The sequence below is a fragment of the Macaca fascicularis genome, chromosome 12 (genome assembly GCF_037993035.2).
Source record: "Macaca fascicularis isolate 582-1 chromosome 12, T2T-MFA8v1.1".
Lineage (NCBI taxonomy): Eukaryota > Metazoa > Chordata > Mammalia > Primates > Cercopithecidae > Macaca > Macaca fascicularis.
Genome location: NC_088386.1, coordinates 73612726 through 73638056, shown reverse-complemented (window position 1 = coordinate 73638056; position 25331 = coordinate 73612726). Strand labels below are relative to the sequence as shown.

At 40.6% G+C, this 25331-nt stretch overlaps 1 protein-coding gene across 1 annotated transcript in view; it reads left to right on the top strand.

The window, feature by feature from the left end:
- Window positions 1–6845: 6845 nt before the first annotated feature.
- The window catches only part of PDE11A (phosphodiesterase 11A), a 464879-nt gene continuing 446393 nt past the window's right edge, over window positions 6846–25331 (top strand). The window contains exon 1 of the mRNA XM_005573580.5: window positions 6846–7875. Coding sequence (XP_005573637.1) covers window positions 6964–7875 — 912 coding nt within the window. The 5' untranslated portion in view covers window positions 6846–6963. The remainder of the gene's footprint in view (window positions 7876–25331) is intronic.

The window sequence follows — 25331 nt, the reverse complement described above, 5'->3', positions numbered from 1 at the left end:
GAGGTGGGAAACAACATACACTAGGGCCCATCGGGGGGACGAGGGGAGGGCGAGCAGCAGGAAAAATAGCTAATGCATGCTGGGCTTAATGTCTAGGTGATGTGTTGATCTGTACAGCAGACCACCATGGCACACCTTTACCTAGGTAACAAACCTGCACACCCTTGCACACCCTGCACATGTACCCCAGAACTTAAAATAAAAGTTGAAGGAAAAAAGAATCTGTTGTTGAATTTTTCCCTCCAGCTTTTTCCTCCTTTTGTTCTATTAGTAGTAGGTCTATACTCTCAATATTAATACTATTGTTATGGATTAGTTATGGATTCTATTGAATATAAATAATATAATATTGTATTTAAGGATATGTCTGATTTTTAGAAAATAGATTTTCTTGTCTGTCAGACATCATCAACAATATCTTGTATTGTCAGTTGTTCTTTAAGGTAGACGTTCTACCTCCCTAGCTAGACTGTACATGTTCCTTGAGGAAAGAAATGACTCTTAGACTATTTTATATTGTCAATGTCTTAACAGTGTTGATTGTTTAAGATATTTTAGCAAAGTTACCTTTATGAAGACTCAAGGAATGTTTTAAATATTGAATTTATCCATATTCTACTGAGTTTGAGTCTCCAAATATATAGAAAATATTTTCAATAATGAAAAACCAACCAATGTTTTATCAACAAATTATTCTTCCGCAAGATACTTTGATTATGGCTGATTTTTCTGGTGAAAAATACTCTATTGATTTTAAGATGAAGAAAATATGTAAAACATTTATGGCGTGATATTGAAGCTCATTTTTTTCTGTAACTTTACGGTACATTATCGTTTACCAAGATATCTTTGAAATTTTAAAAACTTACCTTCTAGATACTTATTAATCTTTAATACAATTATGAATGTAGGTGGACTTCTGGCTTAGAGTGCTTTCAATTTCTAAATTGATAAAAGAAGAGACAAAAGAGTAGTAAGATGTGTTTTAATGCAAAGTATTTTTAAAATGGAGAATTAAATGCATCGTGTTGGGTTGAATAAACACCAGATGTTCAATGGTATATAGCAGGTAGATGACCAAAATGTATGGAAGCAGGACACATAGGACACAGCACAGCTTTTTACTGGGGAAGCAGGAACCATAGGATGTGTGACATTTGAAATAGGTGTTAATGGAAAAGAGAAGTTTGAGAAGCAGGGAAGGCGAAAAGAGCATTTCAAGTAGAAGCCCAGAAGAGAGAAGGGGAGAATGCTTGGAGAGTTATGGCAGGAGGTGAGAAGAGAGATGGAAAATAAAGGTGCGCTGAGGAAAGCTCTTGCATTCGTTTCTTAGGGCTGCTGTAACACATTACCACAAACATGGTGACTTAAAACAACACAAATTTATTCTCTGACAGTTCTGGAGACCAGAACTCCAAAATCAAGGCATTGAGAAGATTGATTTTTTTTTTTTTTTTTTTTTTTCCCGAGAGAATCTGTTTCATGCCTCTCTCCCAGAATGAGGTGGCTGCCAGTAATCCTGGATATTCCTTGGCTTGTAGACCCATCACTCCATGTGTACCTCAGTCTTCATACCACCTCCTCCTCTGTGTGTCTCTGTGTCTTCTTTTTTGTGCATCTATTATAAGGAAAGTGTCACTGGATTTAGAACCTACCCTAAATTCAGGATGATCTTATCTTGAGATCCTTAACCTAATTATATCTGCAAAGACCCTCTTCCCAGCAAGGTGACATTCACAGATTCTGGTGGACATAGCTTTTGTGGAGCTGCAGTTTGACCCATTACATGCCTTTTGACAAGGACTTAATGTGCCATTTTTACATTTGTTATGTGGAAGGTGATACTGGTTGGTAGAGAATGGACAGATAGTGAAGGCTTGAATTAAGGAAAGCAGGCTTGGAGAAGACAGCTGGATTTAAACAGAAATTTCTGCAGTAAAATATACAGGATTCTGTTATTTCATGTGGGCGGGAGTGAGAGTGGTCTTGGAGATGAGAAATTTGAGGTGCCTGTGAAACATTTAGGAACAAATATTTTGTAGTTGTTAGAAATGGGGCTTTGCCGTGATCATGTCACTGCACTTATCTGGGCAGTGGAGTGAGACTCTGTCTCAAAAAAAAAAAAATTAAAAAAAAAAAAAAAAAAGGAAATAGGATAGGCCTCTGAGGTTCAGGAGAGAGTTTGTGTGGTGAATTGTTAGATGAGTGGCTCCCAGTGAACCATACCTGTGAGTATTCATGTCCTTGTCCCTCTCTCAACTGATGTTGTGCTTGGCTATATAATTGGCTTTGACCAATGGGACATTAACAACTGTTATATAAGCTTGATAGGCTCTTGCATATTGGGCTTACCCTCTTGCAACACTCCCTCTTGAAACCCAGATGCCATATTGTAAGGAAGGGCAGGTTATCCTACTGGAGACAGAAGCCATGTAAAGAAAACCTGAAAAATGAGACACAATGTAGAAAGAGGCCTCCTGGAGAAAAACTGAGCAGCCTCAGCCACAAGTCGGCACTGAGGCCCTAGATATGTATGAGAGGCCTTCCTGGACCTCCCAGCACATCCCAGCTGCCGGTTGAATGCAGCCACATGAGTGACTTCAGCCAATACCAAGTGAAAGAGAAGAACCACTAGTTAACCTACAGAATTGTGAGAAGTAGGAAAATTGTTATTTTAAGTAACTACGTTTTCAGCCTCCCTTTACATATTTGATGATGCTCACTGGTCACACAGTAAAAGTCAGTCATGTCTGTTTTAGGAGATGAATAATTAGGAGGCAAACGTAGGAGATAGAAGTTCATTGGGCTTTAGGAAGTTGATACCAAGTTGTGAGATGTTGGTAAGGGTGGGATGGAGCTATGAGTAGATCAGAGGTTGGCCTGGCAGGTGACTTTGGAGCAGTTATGTGTCCGCTCTAGATTTCAATGTAACCATGAGTAAAATGTGGAAAGCATAGTACTAGATGAACTGTAAGTTTCCATCCAGTACTAAAATGTAATAGGTCCCCTTTGGAATAACAAAAGTTATCTTGCCTGCCACCCAATGTTTCGTACATTGAAAGTACTCAACAAATGCTAATTGGCCATGATAAAGAAATAAATACTTAGATAAAAAAGGAACCCCTTATTCTTGAAAAATACAAATAGGAAGACTCCTTCATCTTCTTTAATGAGAGGCTACTTGGACAATATTTACAGCTTGGTAGAGATGGGATAGGGTAGATGGAGAAGGAGCCTGCAGAGCCTCTTCCTTGCTCTGAGTGATCTGTCTTCACAGTATCATACCTTTTCATGTGTGATAGTGCCCCGGGGGATCCTATGGACTGCACGGTATCTTCACAATATCATATCTTTTCAGGTATGATAGTTTGTGCCTGAGGGGCTTTATAGACTGCAAATGTTGTCATAGAGTGTGTTATAGATAGTTTTGATGGAATTAGCAGATAAGCAGAAGAGGTCAGAATTACACAGAAAATTATTTGGAGCTGTATTTCCTAAAGAGAAATATATTTTTATTTCTTTTACCAAAGGAACCCCTTCAAGGTTCCATATTGGACCATTCTTTCCTAGTGGGACCTCTTCCATTATTTCCCAAGGGGACCTCTTCAAGTTTCCATATAAGGCCAAGAATCATCCTTTCACCCCTCCAGAATTTATATAGATCCTCCTTTGTCCCCTCCTACTCTTTGCCCAGTGAGGATGAGGTATCAACAGGCTTCAATACCTTCTAGCTTATATCTGGTCAGCGATGGAAGGGAGGGAAAAGAATAAGTTCCAACTATTATTAATATTTGTTCCTAATATCCCTCTTTTGAGGTTAGCTTGAGCTGTTGATGCCTTTTTTTTTTTGAGACAGAATCTCACTCTGTTGCCCAGGCTGGAGTACAGTGGTGCGATCTCAGCTCACTGCAACCTCTGCCTCCCAGGTTCAAGCGATTCTCCTGTTTCAGCTTCCTGAGTAGCTGGGATTACAGGTGCATGCTACCATTCCAGGTTAATTTTTGTATTTTTAGTAGAGACAGGGTTTTGCCATGTTGGGCAGGCTGGTCTCGAACTCTTGACCCCAAGTGATCCGCCTGCCTCGGCCTCCCAAAATGCTGAGATGACAGGCATGAGCCACCGTACCTGACCTGTTGATGCCTTTTGATGGGCTGTCACTGCTCCCCTCAAGGCAGTAGTAACTATCCAATCCTCTTTGCTTCCAAGTCCTAGTAACTTTTTCCTCCTCTTCCCCTCATGTCTAGGGGTGGTAACTTCTCTATTGCTATGAGTACCAGGTTTCTTCACTATTTCTGTGGTTTACCTATATTTCACTTTTGTAATTTGTTCCTTTGTAAATCAACCTTCTTGGAATTTAATTAGAATGTGCTCTGTTTCCTGTTGGGAGTATGACTAATACACATACTATTCTGCAGATTGAGAGTGAAGATCAATGGCAGTGTGGCCACACCAACACACATCTTGTTATCAGCCCTCCATTGCAGCCCTCTGGACTATCTTCTGTGTGCTGTCTGTCACTTTCTCATTTTCTTCCCCAACCATTAACTCCTTTAGTGACCTCACATACCAAGCTGGGAACATGGCTACAGCCGATTCAAAACCAAGCTCGAAATGTTGAATTCACTTTTTCGGATTTCTCTTCTATTGCTTTCCCCATCCTTCCCAGTATTCTTCTCTACTCTCACTTCTCTTGGTACTGTAGACGGAGATCTTTAGTAAAAAGCACAGGTTTTGTCTTGGTCTTCTTTTGTCCCCAGAGCCTGGAACATGGTAAATGCCAAACAACTGCTTGTATAATGAATACCTGGAAGATGGAATTAAGGAAGTGTCTTTATTAAACTTTCTGTTTCTAGGAAGCCCAGGGTTGGTCTGCTTCTCTCCCTTCCCTGAGAAGCTCATTGCTTCATTTTCATCAGATCTCTACTCAGTGCTTTTCTTGTCTCCATGCACAACGCTGCTGCTGTATTATAACCAGTCTCAGGGTAGTAAATGTGTTTTGCTGTTGTCTTGTAACAGTTTTATTGAAATATAAATTACGTACCATACAGTTCATTCAATTAAATGTACAATTCATTGAATTTCAGTATACTCAGATTGTGCAACTATCAACACAATCAATTTAGAACATTTTATTAACCCCCAACCCCCCCAAAAAAACTCACACACATTAGGAGTCACCTACTTCCTCTCCATCTAGAAAGTAATCTGTTTTCTGTCTGTATGGATTTGCCTGTTCTGGACATTTCCTATAAATGAAATTTTATAATATGTGGTCATTTCTGAGTGGCTTCTTTCACTTTGCATGAGGTTTTTAAGCTTCATTCAAGTAGTAGCATGTATCAGTGCTTCATTCCATTTTATGATTGAATAATATTCCACTGTATGGAGATAACACATTTTATTTGTCTGTTCCTCAACTGATGGACATTTGGATTATTTCCACTGCATATTGGTGAGTGTTTAACAATTAGCAGTCCATAAAAAAAAAAAAAACAAACCCTGGCACATAACATTTGCTGATTTCCATGGTGTAAACATTCCCATTGTGACTGATTGCAAGCTCCATGATGTGACTGAACACAGAATTGGAAAGAGATTTTAAACTAGGTGCTTGTGAGTCCTTACAAGCCAGTTTCAACATATCACTAACCATCTTTACTGATAGATCACTCGAGTGACCAGAGGCATGGCTACATGCAGTGAAGTTTCCATACACCGTCACCTTAGAATAATAATAATAACAAAAGTAATACAACAGCTAACATTTACTGAGCACTTTTTATGTGCCAGGCACTATGCTAAACATTTTTTGTTTCCTTTTAAATCTTGATAACCACTCACCTTCTTGGAAGCCAGCTGCTCCAAATTACCAGGATTCTATGCTTGGTTTACTGTCTCCTAGCTGGTCTCCCTGCTGTTTATTAAATACCCCAAACTCTTTAGCACTTGCTTCCTCTACCTGGTAAACTCTTTTTCTGTACTGTTTTACACCCTTTCTCTATGTAATCTACCCCTGCCCCAGGTGCATGAATTTGGTTAAAGTCATGAATTGCTCACATAGGAAACTTTATTTGCTATTTTCGGGGAAATGCAATTCCATTAATATTTACCGAGCACCCACAAGGCGCTGGGCAGTGTTAGTGAGCAAGTCCCAGGAATCCTGGGAACCAACAATCCACAGTCACATCCCAGAAAAATAACCCTGCCTGTCTCTGAGGGTGAACGACACCCTCGATTCCTCGGAGTCCGCGTCTGTGTTCAGATCTCTGCAAAACATCAACACTTCTATCTCGGACTCCCACTGGGTTCCCGCTGGGCCTCCTCGAAACGCTAACGGATTAAGGGGCGGTGAGTAGGGAAGGTGGGGGAGGTAAGGGAGCAAGAAAGCGGGGAAGGAACAAGGTGCGTTTCCCTCTTCTAATCGTGTTCCAATCAGGAGTCGTGTACTCAGGCGCCGATTCTGGCCGTCCAGAGACTCTTCCAGGAACCGCCGGCCGCCTGGGCCGTGGACTTTGGCTGGTCTGGCTTCCGCGGCTCCCTCCTCTTCTCTCCTTCCTCCAGGCTCTGTGCCTCACTCAGGGGCGTGTCCTGCCCTACCTCCCTGTCACAGTGGTCCACTCATCCGGTTACAGCAGCAGTTCCAGCAGCAGCGGCGGCAGCCAGAACAGGAGCAGCGATAGCTACGGTTTCCAGAACAGGAGCCGGGGCAGCGGCGGCAGCTCAGTGCTGGGCACCTGTGCGAGCAGGAGTAGCAGGACCAGGGGGTGGGGTCGGTGCCAGCCACTCTGAGCCAGAGAAGGAAGGGGCACCTCCCAGATTCCACTGCTGGGAATAATCTCCAGGGGAGGTAGCACCGAACTGGGAATACTGGTGGGGGTGAACATGTGCAGGAACAGCTAGAGGCCTCGGGGCGGGAAAACATTTGGTCTACGTGTGGACAGGCAAGGAAAGCTGTCTGGGACCATGGCAGCCTCCCGCCTGGACTTTGGGGAGGTGGAAACTTTCCTGGACAGGCACCCAGAGTTGTTTGAAGATTACTTGATGCGGAAGGGGAAGCAGGAGATGGTTGAAAAGTGGCTGCAGAGGCATAGTCAGGGTCAGGGGGCTTTAGGTCCAAGGCCCTCTTTGGCTGGTACCAGCAGCTTGGCTCACAGCACCTGCAAAGGTGGCAGCAGCATTGGTGGTGGCATTGGACCAAATGGCTCTGCCCATAGCCAGCCTCTTCCCGGTGGCGGGGACTGTGGTGGGGTTCCCTTGAGTCCCAGCTGGGCCAGTGGCAGCAGGGGCGATGGGAACCTGCAGCGGAGAGCTTCTCAGAAAGAGCTAAGGAAGAGTTTTGCCCGCTCCAAGGCCATCCACGTGAACAGGACTTACGATGAACAGGCGACCTCCCGGGCTCAGGAACCCCTGAGCAGTGTACGACGGAGGGCACTTCTCCGGAAGGCCAGCTCCCTGCCCCCCACCACAGCCCATATTCTCAGTGCGCTGCTGGAATCGAGAGTGAATCTGCCTCAGTATCCTCCTACAGCCATCGACTACAAGTGCCACCTGAAAAAGCATAATGAGCGTCAGTTCTTTCTGGAATTGGTCAAAGATATCTCCAATGACCTTGACCTCACCAGCCTGAGCTACAAGATTCTCATCTTTGTCTGCCTTATGGTGGACGCTGACCGATGCTCTCTTTTCCTGGTGGAAAGGGCAGCTGCTGGCAAGAAGAGCTTGGTCTCCAAATTCTTTGATGTGCATGCAGGAACCCCTCTGCTGCCTTGCAGCAGCACAGAGAACTCAAATGAGGTGCAGGTCCCCTGGGGCAAAGGCATCATTGGCTATGTCGGGGAGCATGGAGAAACGGTCAACATTCCTGATGCCTACCAGGTAGGACTTTGCATTGTCCCCTTCTCCCAGAACCCCATTGGCTTGGGAGATAAGCTTTCGGTTATCATCTGGCATCCAGGAACACATTAATTTAGGCTCTTAACAATACAAATCTTGCTATTTAAATTCCTGAGTTTAAAGTAGTTAGAATGTTCCTACAGCATCTTTGATGTGTTGGTCCTTTCTTTTTTTTTTTTTTTTTGAGACAGAGTCTTGCTCTGTCGCCCAGGCTGGAGCGCAGTGGCCGGATCTCGGCTCACTGCAAGCTCCGCCTCCCGGGTTTACGCCATTCTCCTGCCTCAGCCTCCCGAGTAGCTGGGACTACAGGCGCCCACCACCTCGCCCGGCTAGTTTTTTGTATTTTTTAGTAGAGACGGGGTTTCACTGTGTTAGCCAGGATGGTCTCGATCTCCTGACCTCGTGATCCGCCCGTCTCGGCCTCCCAAAGTGCTGGGATTACAGGCTTGAGCCACCGCGCCCGGTCCTTTCTTAACACCCAGTGGCTTGTGGGAAATTCATATATCACCCAATAACACCACGTGTTTCTCTGTCAAGACACTTTGTCTTTAACACTTTGACACTTTGGCTGATCTGGCATCCACAGCTCCCTCCTCCTCTCTTTAAGATATCAATGTGTGGTTTTAGTATGCGTTTGTGAGTTGCTAGAAAAAGATATGTGCTCCAGAATTCCAGTGTTAAGATGGGCATTTTGGTGTCTTTGATGTCTTTTGGAGACCATAATGCATTTTCATTCTCTAATTCAGTATTGGAAAGGCAACAAAGTGCTTAACTACTTCCCTGTTCCCTTCTTTAGATTAGAGTTGCACAGGTTGTAAGGTAGGGAAAAGAGGAAGAGAAGAGGAATGTCAGGGGGAAAATGGTCCTGTGACCCATTTGTGCCTTCTTAGTATCTATTTTAACTGTTTCTGTTGTTGAGATTAGGAAGATTGGACAGATAGAGGGGCTAGTTATCTTTAGGCTTGAATGTAGCATTTTCTGTAGTCAGCTTTGATAGGACTGAGCAAGTAGGTTTTTAATTTACGAAACAAACAAAAAATATTGATAATTGTTTAGCAACTCCAAAGCCATCAGCAGGGTAAACATGTTAGTTTCAAGTGGAAAAGGAAACCCAACATGCTCTCATCTGGGTTTTCTGAGCCTTTCATTTTCACAGCATTTTGAACTTGATATTAGATGCTGGATCTGAAAACCAGTCCGTTCTAATTTCTTCAGTATTTATTCACTGAATGTGATGAAACTGGATGTTATTTTCTATGAGACTTCTTCAGGGTTCATAAGAATTAAAAGTTCTCATCCTTGGTTAGGAAAGTTTTATAGTCATCTAGTAAGTACTTCTTCCAGTGGTCTCAGGGAGCTACATGTTTCTCTGGAGTTTAGTTGCTGTTGCTGAGAATAGCAAAAAGAGTGGGAAGGACACTAAAGGTAAAATTTTATCTATTTCATCTGAAAATTGACAATTTTACATAGAAAATTGACTAACTTGTACTAAAGCCAAGTTTCATATTTTTGTGGGATGTCTGCCAACCTAACACTTTAATATTAAAGGATGTTTGTCAAAATACCATTTTTGTTAACCTTTTATTGTAGACTAAGTGCATTATTCATTTTATCTTTCTTGAAAACTTTAAAAGGTGTAGGTGAAGCAACAATGAATGGTTTTCAACAAGTGTTTATTTCTCTACAATCCTAGAAAGCTATGAGAAGAAATACAAGCATTTAATAATTCATATGTTGAAGATTCTGTAAACATTTTGTCACAAATTATATTTCTAGAGAAATAAAACAATCACAAATTTTCTTCTTTCCAATTTTTTTTCCACATCCTTATTTTATGCTTGGGCTAAAGAAAAATCCCTTCCTAGTTCAATGATACTTACTCTAGCCTGAGGTTGCAGCCTTTTCTCTTTATTGCCCTTACTTTTAAAATTCATCCCCAATTGATTTTCTCCCATTTCTGTAGCTTTTGTTTCTTAATGTCCTCATTCAGGCCCTAACTTTTATTTCATACTGTCCTTTCTTTAAGAGCATAATTCTCAAGTCTCTTCAACAGTTAACTTGTCTTGCTGCTGTCTGGAATTGTGGCTGTAGGTGTCATCACAGGCAGGCGAAAGCAGGTTTTCAGCAGCCGCTACTTCCTGTGGGCTTTACCCTTACTCTGCCGAGTGTCTTAATATTTTTGGAAGCTGACATTGGGAAAGAGGAGTTTTTTTTGTTTTGTTTTGTTTTGTTTTTTTCTTTTCCCCCCAGAATAGTAATGATGGCTGCAAAAAGGGATGTTGGGAGGCCTGGCGAAAGGCAGGTAGGGGAAAGGTGCTATATGGGTTGGGAATTTACTCTTGGTTTACCTTGCTTTCATTTCTAACTGGTTAGAAAGTTTCTCTTTTCTTTTTCCATTGGCTTTTTTTATGTATCTCTGTATTTTTAACTTGGTGTAGTTTTCTTCATTTTACTTATGCTACTCTTTGATAAAGCTACTTTTTTTTTCTTTATTATGGTGCACTACAGTCACCAATGATGTGACCTTGGGAGAATTTCTTAATCTCTCACAGCCTCAATTTCCTCATCCATAAAATGGGGACAATAATATCTACTTAGCAAAGGTTATTTTTGTTTATCTCAATAAAATGAGATATTATGTCAAAGCCCCTAAAATAATATTGGTACATGGCAATTACCCAGGAAATGGTAACAGTTTATGAAGATAACGATGATATCTAGTTTGCTAATATTCTTTTTCTTTCTGTTTACCTTATTTTCCATTGTTTTTCTCCTTATCTGGAACTGAGATGTGAAGTCAGCATGTTTTGACCAACTTAATCTTTTCCATGCTCCACCCTTAAATTAAGTATTTTAGAACCAGGTTTACATTCAAGGAACATGAAAATATCTATCCTTCCATTCTCTACTTAAAATGTCCCTAAATGTGGTTGGTAATACCATATGCTAGCCTATCAAAAGTTCTGCACTTTGTTCCTCTTAGTAAGACATGCAATATAAACTTTTTATAGGGTTGTCATAGGGAAGAATGTTGCATCCTTCCCCAGTTCTAGCATTTTCCTCCATCCTTTCCATTTCCTGGTGTTACAGATGTCTCTTAATGAAACTGACAACTTTCCAAATACATGTTCTTTTGTCATGATGTTTTAATTTGTACCATATATGCAAGCATCTTGAAGTTTCTATTTAAATATGTAACCATCCTTCCTGATTCTTTGTTAACTACTATATTTTTAAGGTGTTTCTTGCTCAGCTTCAGACAGTGTATTTTTTCTTCAGGAGGTAAGAATTTTTTTTTTTTTTATCACACAGAGTTTCCAAATTTAATCATTTGATAATTACATTGGTGATACTCTTGGGGGTTCCTAATATGGGCAAGAGAATGGGCAAGAGAAAGGCATTGAAGAGACAAAATTATGATGATAAGCATGGCATTCTGGAGTCAAGGGTAGAATATTTAATGAAAGGCTAAAATTGAATAGAAATTCTGACAACCCAAAATCCCTCAGTTTATTTCATTATTTTGCATTACTCTCCTCAATTAGTCCTAAAAGACAGACTTGAAATTAGGAAAAAAATAAATTGTAAGTGGAAAAAAAAACCATTCATTTTTAGGTATCCAGTCCAGATCATAGTGACTGCAGTTTACCTTTCTCCCAGATAGTTATAAGTTATTTAACAGCCCACATTAATATAGTAATGAAAAAATTGCCCTCCAGAGGTTGAAAATAAGAGCATTCAAGTAACAGGTGTTCTCTTTGAGATTATTCTAAGCATTCAGAATATAGCACTTTAAACATTCATAAAAATCATGAGGTGAATTTTTGTCAGTGTTGATAATGATAATACAGGTGTTTGACGGGCTTGGGTGTGAAAAGCAGCAGGATGTTTTGTTAGATGAACTGAGAGGAGGAAAGGGGATGACGCTGAAGGGTTACAGGTGCGCCTACCTTTCAGAAGATCTGTTTACACAACAACTTCGTTTATTCATTAGTTCCAACAAACATGCACAGAGAGAGCCCATTATCCCCAAGGCCTTGGGTAGAGGACCTATGGGTGTATAAAGGACAGGATATACTTCTGCTCTCCAAGGGTGTACAGTAGAGAGCCATGTGCTGTCCACAAAAAACTAGTACCAAGCTGTACAAACTAAATGATGTTAGTCTTGGATGAGTATGGAGTCACTTTGTGACTGGGCTCATAATGAAAGACTTCTTGGAGGAGGCACCATTTGAGCTATAAATAGGATTAGATTTTCCAGTTAGAGATAGTTGTGGAGTAAGGAGAAGTGATCCAAGTCCAACAAAATAGCTTCAACGGAGACACAGTGATGACCAAGTACCAAGTAGGTATAAGGGAGAGTGAGTAGTTTAATTTGGCCAAAATATTGCATATTGCATATCTATGACATTCTGTTGTCATAGAATGATTTGCAAAAGTAAGGTGAGGACAAAAGAAGGAAGGACTTTGAACACCTAGCTAAAGAGTTCAAACTTCACCAAGAGTAGGCCACAGGGAGCCATTAAAAACATCTTAGCATGATCAAAGTGGTGTTTTGGGTAACCTGGTGGCAGCAGCTGAATGGATTGAACAAGGAGAGGCTCAAAGCTATGGAAATAATTAGGAGTCTACTGTCATGGTCTGGTGGAGCCATGATTAACAATTAAACTCAAGCAGGAACAGTGGGAATGGGCAGAAGGAGACAGATGGGAAGTGGCCTGCGGGTGTGGATTTGGGAAAGCAGGGAGGGAGGGCAATGATGACTCAGATTCTAAACCCAGGAGATAGGAGGAAGTGTGATGCCTTTATCCAGAAGAGGGAGAGAAGCTGGGTTAAGGGGAAGATTCTCAGTAGGTCCAGCTACATAATTTGTGGAGCCTAGTGCAAGATGATAAAGCAGGACTCTGGCCGGGGTTAAAGAAGTCAGTCCCCACTTCCCAAGAGTCTGTCCCCCCGTTCATAGCAACCTCCTGTCTGAGAGTCTGAAGGGATTGCAACCTCCAGGCTGGGGCATTCTCAGTATCTGGATTGAGGGTGGGCAAGGGGCCCCCCCCGATTGAGGGTGGGCAAGGGGCAGGCAATTTTAGAATTGCCTGCCACAGGTGCCATGTTGCTGCCAGCTCTGGGTGAGGAGGGCCACACCCTTTCTCTTCCCTGAGGAGGTGTGGGGCATGCACCTGCCCCTCTCTGCACCCTCCCCACACCCCATCTAAGAGCAGAGTGCAATGGCAGACATGGAATGTGGGCCTCTTCCTCGACCCATGTGACCTGGTTGCTAAGGGCAGGTGTGAGACTGGGGAGGATGAATGGGGCCTGGGACACCAAGGAGCAGGGATCAGGTGGCCAAAAACCAGTTCTGGGCAGGCAGTGGGAGGGGAGACTGTATGTGAACCAAGGTTCTGGACTCTGGGGCTCATACTGCATTGTTCCATTGGACTTTGCTTACAAAGCACAAATTCAATGATAAAAAGTATTAACAATCTCACACAGCATAGCATTAAATCTCAAGCAGGGGTCTTTCAGCCACTGCACTGGTCACATGCTCATGAAACGGGCCCTGAATCTGAGTCATATGGAGTCAAAGGTAGAGAAGTTCAATCTTAATCCAGCCTTGTCTACTGCAGCCCTTCATGTGGCCTCAGCACCATCCTAATTAAACTACAGGCTGTTTTCAATGCCCAGATAGTGCTTTTCTATTCCTGTATTTTGCATACTTTCTGCCAGGACTACTTCTTCTCCATCTTTGCTCATTTAGAACCTGCTTGCCCTCTCATGACATGAGAAGGGAGAGCTGAGTGCCTTATCCTTAAAGAGAGGAGTTGGAAAACAACCCCAAAAATATACATAAAGTTGTATTTAAGAATGCATTGTAATATGCTGATATATATTTATTATATGTATTTTCTAATACTATGAATAACGATATTTAATACTTCATTGAATTTCAGTTTTCTTTTTGGAATAATCTCCATTGAAATAATCACATTGAAAGTGTTTGCCTCAGAAGGAATTAATTTTAGGTGTCTAGAAAATTCAGCGATGAGAGTGCTTCGTTTCCTGATGAGCCAGTGCTGATAGATATGGACTACACTCATGTGATTGAGTTGCTGAGATTTGTCTAAAAAGGCAGATGTTGATCCTACTCCAATACTGATAATATAAAAAAGGAGTTTCATGAAATCTTATTCCAGCTTTGCACAGTGTTTAAAAAAATTCCCCCAAGCCCACAAACATGTTCACTAGCCCAGAACCAGAGTTGATTTTGTGTTTGAAGTAGGAAACTCTGCTATTTCAGCCTCTCTTCCTGACAGACACATGATTGTGATAAACACAAGGACAAATTGCATTTGCTGCTTTGTACATGAGGATAGCTTACAGAAAGGCACAGTTCCTACAGAATCATGAAAAGGTAATTTAAGGTTAACTAAATTTTTTTCCCAACCCATAAGCTAAATGTTTACTAATCTGACCAATTTATTTTGGTTCATGAGGTTTGGGTCACCTGTTTATTGACAACGCTGGCTTAATTTGGAAGTTAGGGTTTCATGTTGAATACAGCGTTGAAGAGTCATACAAACTTTCCTCTGAAACAGCTTTGAGTTGTTTTATAGGAAAGTCAACAAGATCCTTGAGGTACATTGCTTGCTGCTTATTTTAAGGGTAGTATTTTGCAATATAGCCACATTCTTTTGGAAAGTGAAATTTGAATCAGATAAAGGCAGTTTAATCATAAAAGACTGCGTTAAGTCACTAATATTTTAGGAGAAGGTTCAGTTCTTGGTCATTTATAGGCATTGAGGCTATATTTATTTATTTATTTGGTTTAAAATAGTAAAGGTCTTCTGGCATTAAAAAATATACTTTCTATAATTCCTGAGGATTTTTTTTTTATTAATTGGTTGGTTTTGACTGAACAGTGGTTTCACATATTAATGACAAATTATGTTTCCTATCATAAAATATAGCTTAAAGGCTGTTGCAAATTCAGGACAAGAAATCTTCTTTACCTGAAGGGAAAAAAAAGGGGAAACCTATGAGATACCTCTTTAGGGTGTCTATTTTTTTCTTTTTTTTTTAGAGACACGATCTTACTATGTTGTCCAGGCTGAATTAAAACTCCTGGGCTCAAGTGATCCTCCCACCTCAGCCACATGAGTAGCTGGGACTATAAATGTGTGCCACTGAGCCCAGCAGGATGTCTACTTTTTTTTTTTTTTTTTTTTTTAACATAATAACAGAAGGTAGAGGGAAGCTTCACTGTGGATGAATAGTAACTTCATCTATGGAGTACAAACTCTGAGTCAGACAGCTCATTAGCAAGCTTTGTCTCTTTTAATCCTCTCAAAAATCCCCTGAGGTAACTATGACCACCCCCATTTTACAAAAGGAGAAACCGAGGCTTGGACAGTTTAAGTAATTTGCTTAAAGTGACTCCATTGGTAAGTGAGGGAGCTGACTCGCTTATTCTCTTCAGGTTATTCTGTTTATTCGTGAGATTCTGTATCCCCAAAGACACTCCATAAAAGGTAACCTTGGCCAAACACACTTACAGAGAAGAGGTGACTTTGGTCTAGTTTGTGGAACCTGTTCTCTGTACAACCTCGTTAAATCCATTTGCCTGACAATTGAATTCTTAGGTTACTAATAACATTGTTAAACAGTAAAAGGCATCAGAGTGTGACAGAATATGCTCTAGACTTATAGTCAGGAATTGTGGTTCTATTCCCATTTCTGCCTTAGTTTTTTAGCTATAATATAGGGATAATATGTTCAGACATGTCTGCCCCATAGTATTTTGTAAGCCTCTAATCATCAAATCTAATCATTAGATTTCAATGAGATAATGGAATAGCATTTTCAAATGGATAAAGTCAGAAATGTAAGGCCTTATTAATGTTTTAAAATACACAGTCCAGAAGGCTTTATTCACAGTGTTGTCTTTGGAAAGGGCTTTGAACATAATAGGAGAGTTTTGATCTAAAATGTAGTAGTACCTGTATTGACTATATTTCCAAATTTTCTGTATTCTTGATGTTCTAGCATTTGAGGCCTACGACCCTGGAGAGACTGCCCCTTCCAGGGCTAGCTAATTTCTAGAGAGAGTGAAGAACTCCCTTTTGAGGGTACCTTTGATATATAAATCAGCCTATCCAGAGCCCACTCCCCTAACTATGTCCTTTATCGAACTCTCATACACCCAGACAATATTCTCCTTGCCCTAAATCACCCAGGGCCAAGTACCCAACTAAAGACCACTCCTATAGCCCATAGTTTGCCAAAATTAATCAAACTAGCCAATCCTAAACTTACTTAGTATACTCAGGGTAGGTATACCCTGTCTCAACCATCCTTCCCTGAAGACCCTAGTAAAGGTTCTGTGCCATGCTCTGCCCCAACTTCTGCCTCCGGACTGACCCTGGCCCTTGCCTGTGTGGCCCTGCACAGTGTGCCGTGCTTCCTGTTTCTAGGGTCTGTGAGTATGAACTTTCTTCGTGACAGTCATTTCTGTGTTTGCTTTACCATACCCCATTAAAACAAATCCCAGGTACTTTTTAACACAGTACCACACATACATAATCCCTTAAACACAAGAAATGATTAAAATGTAAAGAGATCAAATGCTTTAAATGAATATTATGCTGTCAGGATTAAGAGGCCGTAATAAATATTCTACCTTTGATGAACACAGATATGTTAAATTTCTTGATACAATTGATCAACATGCCTATTTTTCTAGTACAAAATGCAATTTCAAAAGTATACATTGGGTCTCTGTGAAATAAATCTCCATATGAAATCTCCAAGTTGATGATTTGTTGTTTTATTGTCAAAATATTAAAAATTTTTTAAAAAGATGGTATTTGGCTCAAGCACTTGTAAACTAAATCAATTCTAGCTGCTGGCATTAAAGAATAAATGAATACTAAATTTCATGCTTGTAATCAAGATCTAATAATTTAGTAGGCAAGTATATCTATGACAGTTTTATTTTAGATGTGTTGATTCCTTATACAACAGATAGACTTTCTTTATGTTTTTGTGTTTGGAAATGATGATACTTTTAATACTAGCATTATCTTTTTTTGCATTTATGTTGCATGTACTACTTTATCAGATTACCAGAATGTTTCAACCTTTACATTTTTCAATTAAAAAATTAGATGATACTCCTTTTTCATTTAAATGGCTGTGCACAGTTTAATGAGCTAACAGTTTTTATGGGTATTTGGCAACTTAATATGCATGATTACATATTTAAAGTTTTAATAACAGCTGTAATGGCATTAAGAATTACAGGCTTGGGACACTGTGGGAAAGATTATCCAGGGCTGCTAAAGAAACAAGCCCAGATTTTTGTTCTTTTCTGAATAAAGTCCTCTGGAAAAGTGAAGCTCTAATCCCCTCTCTCTAATAGCCACCTTTATGGCTACTCACACTTCCCTGTTAGCCTCTTCTTCCTTTTGCTTCCAGAAAACCACTAAGTGAGAGGGTGCACACACTGTCACTCTGTGCAACTGCTAAGGTAGCTGCTGCTGCTGCTTTTTTTTTTTTTTTTTTCTGTCTTCAGATATGTGAGACTGGAGTCAGATTCTTCTCTCACTTCCCCATCTTTGAGCACTGGCTTTGAAAGCCCAAGGCAGCCCTAGCCATAACAACTCCTTTTTATCATAACCCTAAGATTATCATGCAGAGAAGCAAAGAGGAGAGGAAACAGTGGTAGCGAATGTCCCATGCATTAACCAAGCAGGGAGATGAAGAGCTGGAAGCTGAGCCATCTCTCCCCTCTCTCCTTTGCCATTCATTTTTAAAATGAATGAACAAAAGGAACAGCCTCTGATTTAGTCGTTTCCTTTACTCATGCCTGCTGTGAATAGACAGAAAGGAGCTTTAAAATATAAAGGGCAGGAAAATATTTTTCTACCTCTGACTTAACCAAATTAAGATTATTTGCTATGTTAAAGAACAGAAAGGTCAGCTGGGGAAAGAAGAGCTACTATCACTATAAGAATGTTTCATACTTAAGACTTTGGGTTTTTGTTGAAGAAAAAACTAATTTTGTTCTTCAGAAATAGATCAAATGAATGAAATGAAGTGAGAAGTTTAGAGTAAAAAGAAACAAACAAAGCCTCCAAGAAATATGGGAGTATGAGAAAAGATCAAATCTACGTCTGATTGGTGTACCTGAAAGTGATGGGGAGAATGGAACTAAGTTGGAAAACACTCTGCAGGATATTATCCAGGAGAACTTCCCCAACCTAGCAAGGCAGGCCAACATTCAAATTCAGGAAATACAGAGAACGCCACAAAGATACTCCTCAAGAAGATAATCTCCAAGACACATAATTGTCAGATTCACCAAAGTTGAAATGAAGGAAAAAAAGTTAAGGGCAGCCAGAGAGAAAAGTCAGGTTACCCACAAAGGGAAGCCCATCAGACTAACAGCAGATCTTTCGGCAGAAACTCTACAAGCCAGAAGAGAGTAGGGGCCAATATTCAATATGCTTAAGGAAAAGAATTTTCAACCCAGAATTTAATATCCAGCCAAACTAAGCTTCATAAGTGAAGGAGAAATAAAATCCTTTACAGACAAGCAAATGCTGAGAGATTTTGTCACCACCAGGCCTGCCTTACAAGAGCTCCTGAAGGAAGCACTAAACATGGAAAGGAACAACTGGTACCAGCCACTGCAAAAACATGCCAAATTGTAAAGACCATCGATGCTAGGAAGAAACTGCATCAACTAATGAGCAAAATAACCAGCTAACATCATAATGACAGGATCAAATTCACACATAACAATATTAACCTTTAATGTAAATTAAAGGTAAATTAAAAGACACAAACTGGCAAATTGGATAAAGAGTCATGATCCATCAGTCTGCTGTATTCAGGAGAACCATCTCACGTGCAGAGACACACATAGGCTCAAAATAAAGGGATGGAGGAAGATCTACCAAGCAAATGGAAAACAAAAAAAGGCAGGGGTTTCAATCCTAGTCTCTGATAAAACAGACTTTAAACCAACAAACATCAAAAGAGACAAAGAAGAGACATTACATAATGGTAAAAGGATCAATTCAACAAGAAGAGCTAACTATCCTAAATATATATGCACCCAATGCAGGAGCACCCAGATTCATAAAGCAAGTCCTTAGAGACCTACAAAGAGACTTAGACTCCCACACAATAATAATGGGAGACTTTAGCACCCCACTGTCAACATTAGAGAGATCAATGAGACAGAAAGTTAAAAAGGATATCCAGGAATTGAACTCAGCTCTGCACCAAGCAGACCTAATAGACATCTACAGAACTCTCCACCCCAAATCAACAGAATATACATTCTTCTCAGCACCACATCACACTTATTCCAAAATTGACTACATAGTTAGAAGTAAAACGCTCCTCAGCAACACACCACAGTGTAATCAAACTAGAACTCAGGATTAAGAAACTCACTCAAAACCGCTAAACTACATGGAAAATGAACAACCTGCTCCTAAATGACTACTGGGTACATAATGAAATGAAGGCAGAAATAAAGATGTTCTTTGAAACCAATGGGAAGAAAGACACAACGTACCAGAATCTCTGGGACACATTTAAAGCAGTGCGTAGAGGGAAATTTATAGCACTAAATGTCCACAAGAGAAAGCAGGAAAGATCTAAAATTGACACCCTAACATCACAATTAAAAGAACCTGAGAAGCAAGAGCAAACACATTCAAAAGCTAGCAGAAGGCAAGAAATAACTAAGATCAGAGCAGAACTGAAGGAGATAGAGACACAAAAAACCCTTCAAAAAAATCAATGATTCCAGGAGCTGGTTTTTTGAAAAGATCAACAAAATTGACAGACCACTAGCAAGACTAATAAAGAAGAAAAGAGAGAAGAATCAAATCGACGCAATTAAAAATGATAAAGGGGATATCACCACCGACCCCACAGAAATACAAACTACCATCAGAGAATACTAGAAACACCTCTATGCAAATAAACTAGAAAATCTAGAAGAAATGGATAAATTCCTGGACACATACACCCTCCCAAGACCCAAGACTAAACCAGGAAGAAGTTGAATCCCTGAGTAGACCAATAACAGGCTCTGAAATGGAGGCAATAATTAATAGCCTATCAACCAAAAAAAGGTCCAGGACCAGATGGATTCACAGCCGAATTCTACCAGAGGTACAAGGAGGAGCTGGTACCATTCCTTCTGAAACTATTCCAATGAATAGAAAAAGAGAAAATACTCCCTAACTCATTTTATGAGGCCAAAATCATCCTGATATCAAAGCCTGGCAGAGACACAACAAAAAAAGAGAATTTTAGACCAATATCCCTGATGAACATCGATACAGAAATCTTCAATAAAATACTGGCAAACCGAATCCAGCAGCACATCAAAAAGCTTATCCACCATGATCAAGTGGGCTTCATCCCTGGGATGCAAGGCTGGTTCAACACATGCAAATCAATAAGCATAATCCAGCATATAAACAGAACCAAAGACAAAAAACACATGATTATCTTGATAGATGCAGAAAAGGCCTTTGACAAAATTCAACAGCCCTTTATGCTAAAAACTCTCAATAAACTAGGTATTGATGGTATGTATCACAAAATAACAAGAGCTATTTATGACAAACCCACAGCCAATATCATACTGAATGGGCAAAAACTGGAAACATTCCCTTTGAAAACTGGCACAAGACAGGGATGCCCTCTCTCACCACTCCTATTCAACATAGTGTTGGAAGTTCTGGCCAGGGCAATCAGGCAGGAGAAAGAAATAAAGGGTATTCAATTAGGAAAAGAAGAAGTCAAATTGTCCTGTTTACAGATGACATGATTGTAGATTTAGAAAACCCCATCGTCTCAGCCCAAACTCTTCTTAAGCTGATAAGCAACTTCAGCAAAGTCTCAGGATACAACATCAATGTCAAAAATCACAAGCATTCTTATACATCAATAACAGACAAACAGAGAGCCAAATCATGAGTGAACTCCCATTCACAATTGCTTCAAAGAGTATAAAATACCTAGGAATCCAACTTACAAGGGATGTGAAGGACCTCTTCAAGGAGAACTACAAACCACTGCTCAGTGAAATAAAAGAGGACACAAACAAATGGAAGAACATTCCACGCTTATGGAGAGGAAGAATCAATATCTTGAAAATGGCCATACTGCCCAAGGTAATTTATAGATTCAATGCCATCCCCATCGAGCTACCAATGACTTTCTTCACAGAATTGGAAAAAACTACTTTAAAGTTCATATGGAACCAAAAAAGACCCCACTTTGCGAAGACAATCCTAAGCCAAAGGAAAAGCTGGAGGCATCAGGCTACCTGACTTCAAACTATACTACAAGGCTACAGTAACCAAAACAGCATGGTACTGGTACCAAAACAGAGATATAGACCAATGGAACAGGACAGAACCCTCAGAAATAATACCACACATCTACACCCATCTGATCTTTGACAAACCTGATAAAAATAAGACATGGGGAAAGGATTCCCTATTTAATAAATGGTGCTGGGAAAACTGGCTAGCCATATGTAGAAAGCTGAAACTGGATCACTTCCTTACACCTTATACAAAAACTAATTCAAGATGGATTAAAGACTTAAATGTTAGACTGAAAACCATAAAAACCCTCGAAGAAAACCTAGGCAATACCATTCAGGAGATAGGCATGGTCAAGGACTTCATGTCTAAAACACCAAAAGCAATGGCAACAAAAGCCAAAATTGACAAATGGGATCTAGTTAAACTAAAGAGCTTCTGCACAGCAAAAGAAACTACCATCAGAGTGAATAGGCAACCTACAGAATGGGAGAAAATTTTTGCAATCTGCTCAACTGACAAAGGGCTAATATCCAGAATCTACAAAGAACTCAAACAGATTGACAAGAGAAAAACAAACAACCCCATCAAAAAGTGGGCAAAGGATATGGACAGACACTTCTCAAAAGAAGACAATTATGCAGCCAAAAGACACATGAAAAAATGCTCATCATCACTGGCCATCAGAGAAATGCAAATCAAAACCATAATGAGATACCATCTCACATCAGTTAGAATGACGATCATTAAAAAGTCAGAAAACAACAGTTGCTGGAGAGGATGTGGAGAAATAGGAACACTTTTACACTGTTGGTGGGACTGTAAACTAGTTCAACCATTGTGGAAGACAGTGTGGCGATTCCTCAAGGATCTAGAACTAGAAATACCATTTGACCCAGCCATCCCATTACTGGGTATATACCCAAAGGATTATAAATCATGCTGCTATAAAGACACATGCACACGTTTGTTTATTGTGGCACTATTCACAATAGCAAAGACTTGGAACCAACCCAAATGTCCATCAATGACAGACTGGATTAAGAAAATGTGGCACATATACACCATGGAATACTCTGCAGCCGTATAAAAGGATGAGTTCATGTCCTTTGCAGGGACATGGATGAAGCTGGAAACCACCATTCTCAGCAAACTGTCTCAAGGACAAAAAACCAAATACCGCATGTTCTCACTCATAGGTGGGAATTGAACAATGAGAACACCTGGACACAGCAAGGGGAACATCACACACCAGGGCCTGTCATGGGGTGGGGGGAAGGGAGAGGGATAGCATTAGGAGATATACCTAACGTAAATGATGAATTAATGGGTGCAGCACACCAACATGGCACATGTATACATATGTAACAAACCTGCACATTGTGCACATGTACCCTAGAACTTAAAGTATATATATATATAAAAAGAAATAGCCTAAAAAGGATCAGGATCAACAATTCCTTTAGGTAGCAATATTAATCATTTCTTGTGACTACCTTGTGAGGTTATATATTTAATGAAGAATTGCATGGAAATAATTTAATGCAAAATTATGTGGAAAGATATGAAGGCATAAAATGGAATCCGTATGCTTTCTTACTACCAAGTGAAGTCAAACTTTGCTTCTGAGCCACCTCGTCTCTTTACTCTTCCCTATTGATCTCACCCTCATGCTTGAATTCTAACTTAGCACCTACCACAGGATCTGGCATAGAGTAGATGCTTGGAAGATCATGTTTGAGTAAGTGGAAGAGCCTTTGTTATAGCCTTTATTTTGTCTCAAGACTGACACACACTGATGAGTCCATTATGTGGGTTTGATTTCTCAACAGGGGTATTGTTGGCATCTTGTACAGACAATTCTTTGTTAGAGGGAGGCTGACCTGTGCATTGTAGGATGGTTGTTTAGTAGCATCCCTGGCCTCTCTCCACTAGATACTTGCCTAGTCTGGACAATTTAAAAAGTCTCCAGACATTGTCAGATCCCTGGAAACAAAATCACGCCCTCACCGCCTGGCTCCACTGACCACCACTGATACAGGATAATTTGGCAAGAACCGTATGCTGCCTTAAGAATAGTCACAATTTCTCCAGCCTGGCCAACATGGTGAAATTTCGCCTCTACTAAAAATACAAAAAATTTCCCGAGTGTGGTGGCACACACCTGTAGTCCCAGCTACTTGAGAGGCTGAGGCAGGAGAATCACTTGAACCTGGGAGGCAGAGGTTGCAGTAAACCAAGATCATACCATTGCACTCCAGCCTGGGTGACAGAGTGAGACTCTGTCTCAAAAAAAAAAAAAAAAAAAAAGAATATTTACAATGGCTTATGTAACAATTCCAGTCACGCTAAGAAAAATTTTACAGGTTTGTGCAAAGATTTGTCTATACAAATACTTGTTGTAGTATTATTTATAATAATAATACATTATCAATCCAAACATCCAACTAGAGGATTGGATGAATCAATTATGATATATTATAAAAGGGAATATTTAATCATAGGAAGTTGCTCAGAGAATATTAAGTGAACAAGGTATATTCAACAGAATCTCAGTTTTCTTAACAATAACAACAGAAGCATAAGGGAGATGGTGAAGTGCATCATTTTCAGAATCAGACCAAATTCGATTCCCAGTTCCATCATATCTAAGGGTTGTGTCATATTTTACCTCTCTAGTTGCTAGTTTCTGCAGTTCTAAAATGAGGATAATGATACCTACTGTCTTAAGAGGTTGTCAAGATTAAACCTGAAAAGTGCTTAACACTGTTTGTCACTTTGTTTGGGCTCAGTAAAAAGTCATTAGAATACCGCATGGTCAAAGGGTGGAGGTCAATATGCCAAAACACTGATAGAGGTAATCTCTGAGTGGTGGGCTTATGACTAATTTTTCTCTTCTCTTTTTGTTTTCCTTTATTTTTTTCCCTATATATACTAATCATTACTTAAATAAACCATATTTGCTTTCTCAGATACCCTTCCAAAGTCAGTGGCACACAGTAGTAACACAATGGAAGCTCACTTCTCACTCTCTGAGGCTCAGCACAGGTCTTCCTGATTGATAGGTGACTCGCCTCCAAGAGAGGATTCTTTCCTTCCTGAGCCTCAACACGGGAGTTCGAAGGGTACTGTCAGCATTAACAGCCCATCAGCAGATGAGGGAAGAGACAGAGAAAAATGGGAAATGAAATGAGAGATTTTCCTGTCCTGTCAGGAAGTGGCACACATTTCCTGCTCATATTTCATTGTCTTTCTAGACTCTAGAACCCAGGGATGTGGCCATAGCCAACTGCAGGGAGGCTGGCAAAGGTAGCTTCACCCTGACCCACAGTGGGTCCCAGCCCCAGTCCGATCCAGTCACTGCATGCCGTCAAAGTCCAGGGCCCTCAAGTGGTGAGCGTCCTCTCCAGCTGGTCATGATTTTCACAGGCCTGTGCTTGTGTGTGTGATTAACTGCCCATAACAAAATCTGAGAGGGAAAGCCAGTTAGGCTTTGGAAAAGGGATCAGAATGGCAAAGGGAAATGATTCTTCCTGTTTTGGTTTTCGCTGTTCAGAATGGATTAGGGAATAGGACTCTGGGGAATAGGACATTGGAGGTAGGAAATTTGCTTATGAGATTGTTGCCTATAAGCTCTGAGGGTTACAAGGTCAAGAACTGGGACTAGACCCAGCTACATAATTTATAGGACTCAGTGAAAAATGAAAACAGGGGTCTTTCTAGGGACAGGGAAGTCAATCTCCCCTTTCCCAGGCCAGCCCCTACAGGCAGCCACCTGACCCATGGTAGATGGGCAAGCCCCAAAAGATGACAACCTCTGTGCCTGAACAAGCTTGCTACCTGGATCAGGCGTGGGCAGGAGGCCCCCACAGAGTCGCTTAATGAACATGCTGTGGTGCTGCCAGCCTGGGGTGGGGACATCCCAGGATGGCCAGGGCTTTGCCCTACACAGAGATACTGACTCTCCCCATACCCATACCCTGGGCCCTGCTAGAGGTGGAGGGCAACAGTAGAACACAGGTATCTCTGTTCACTGACCCTGTTGCAGCCCTGAGTAGAGCAAGGCAGGGCTCATGGAACTGG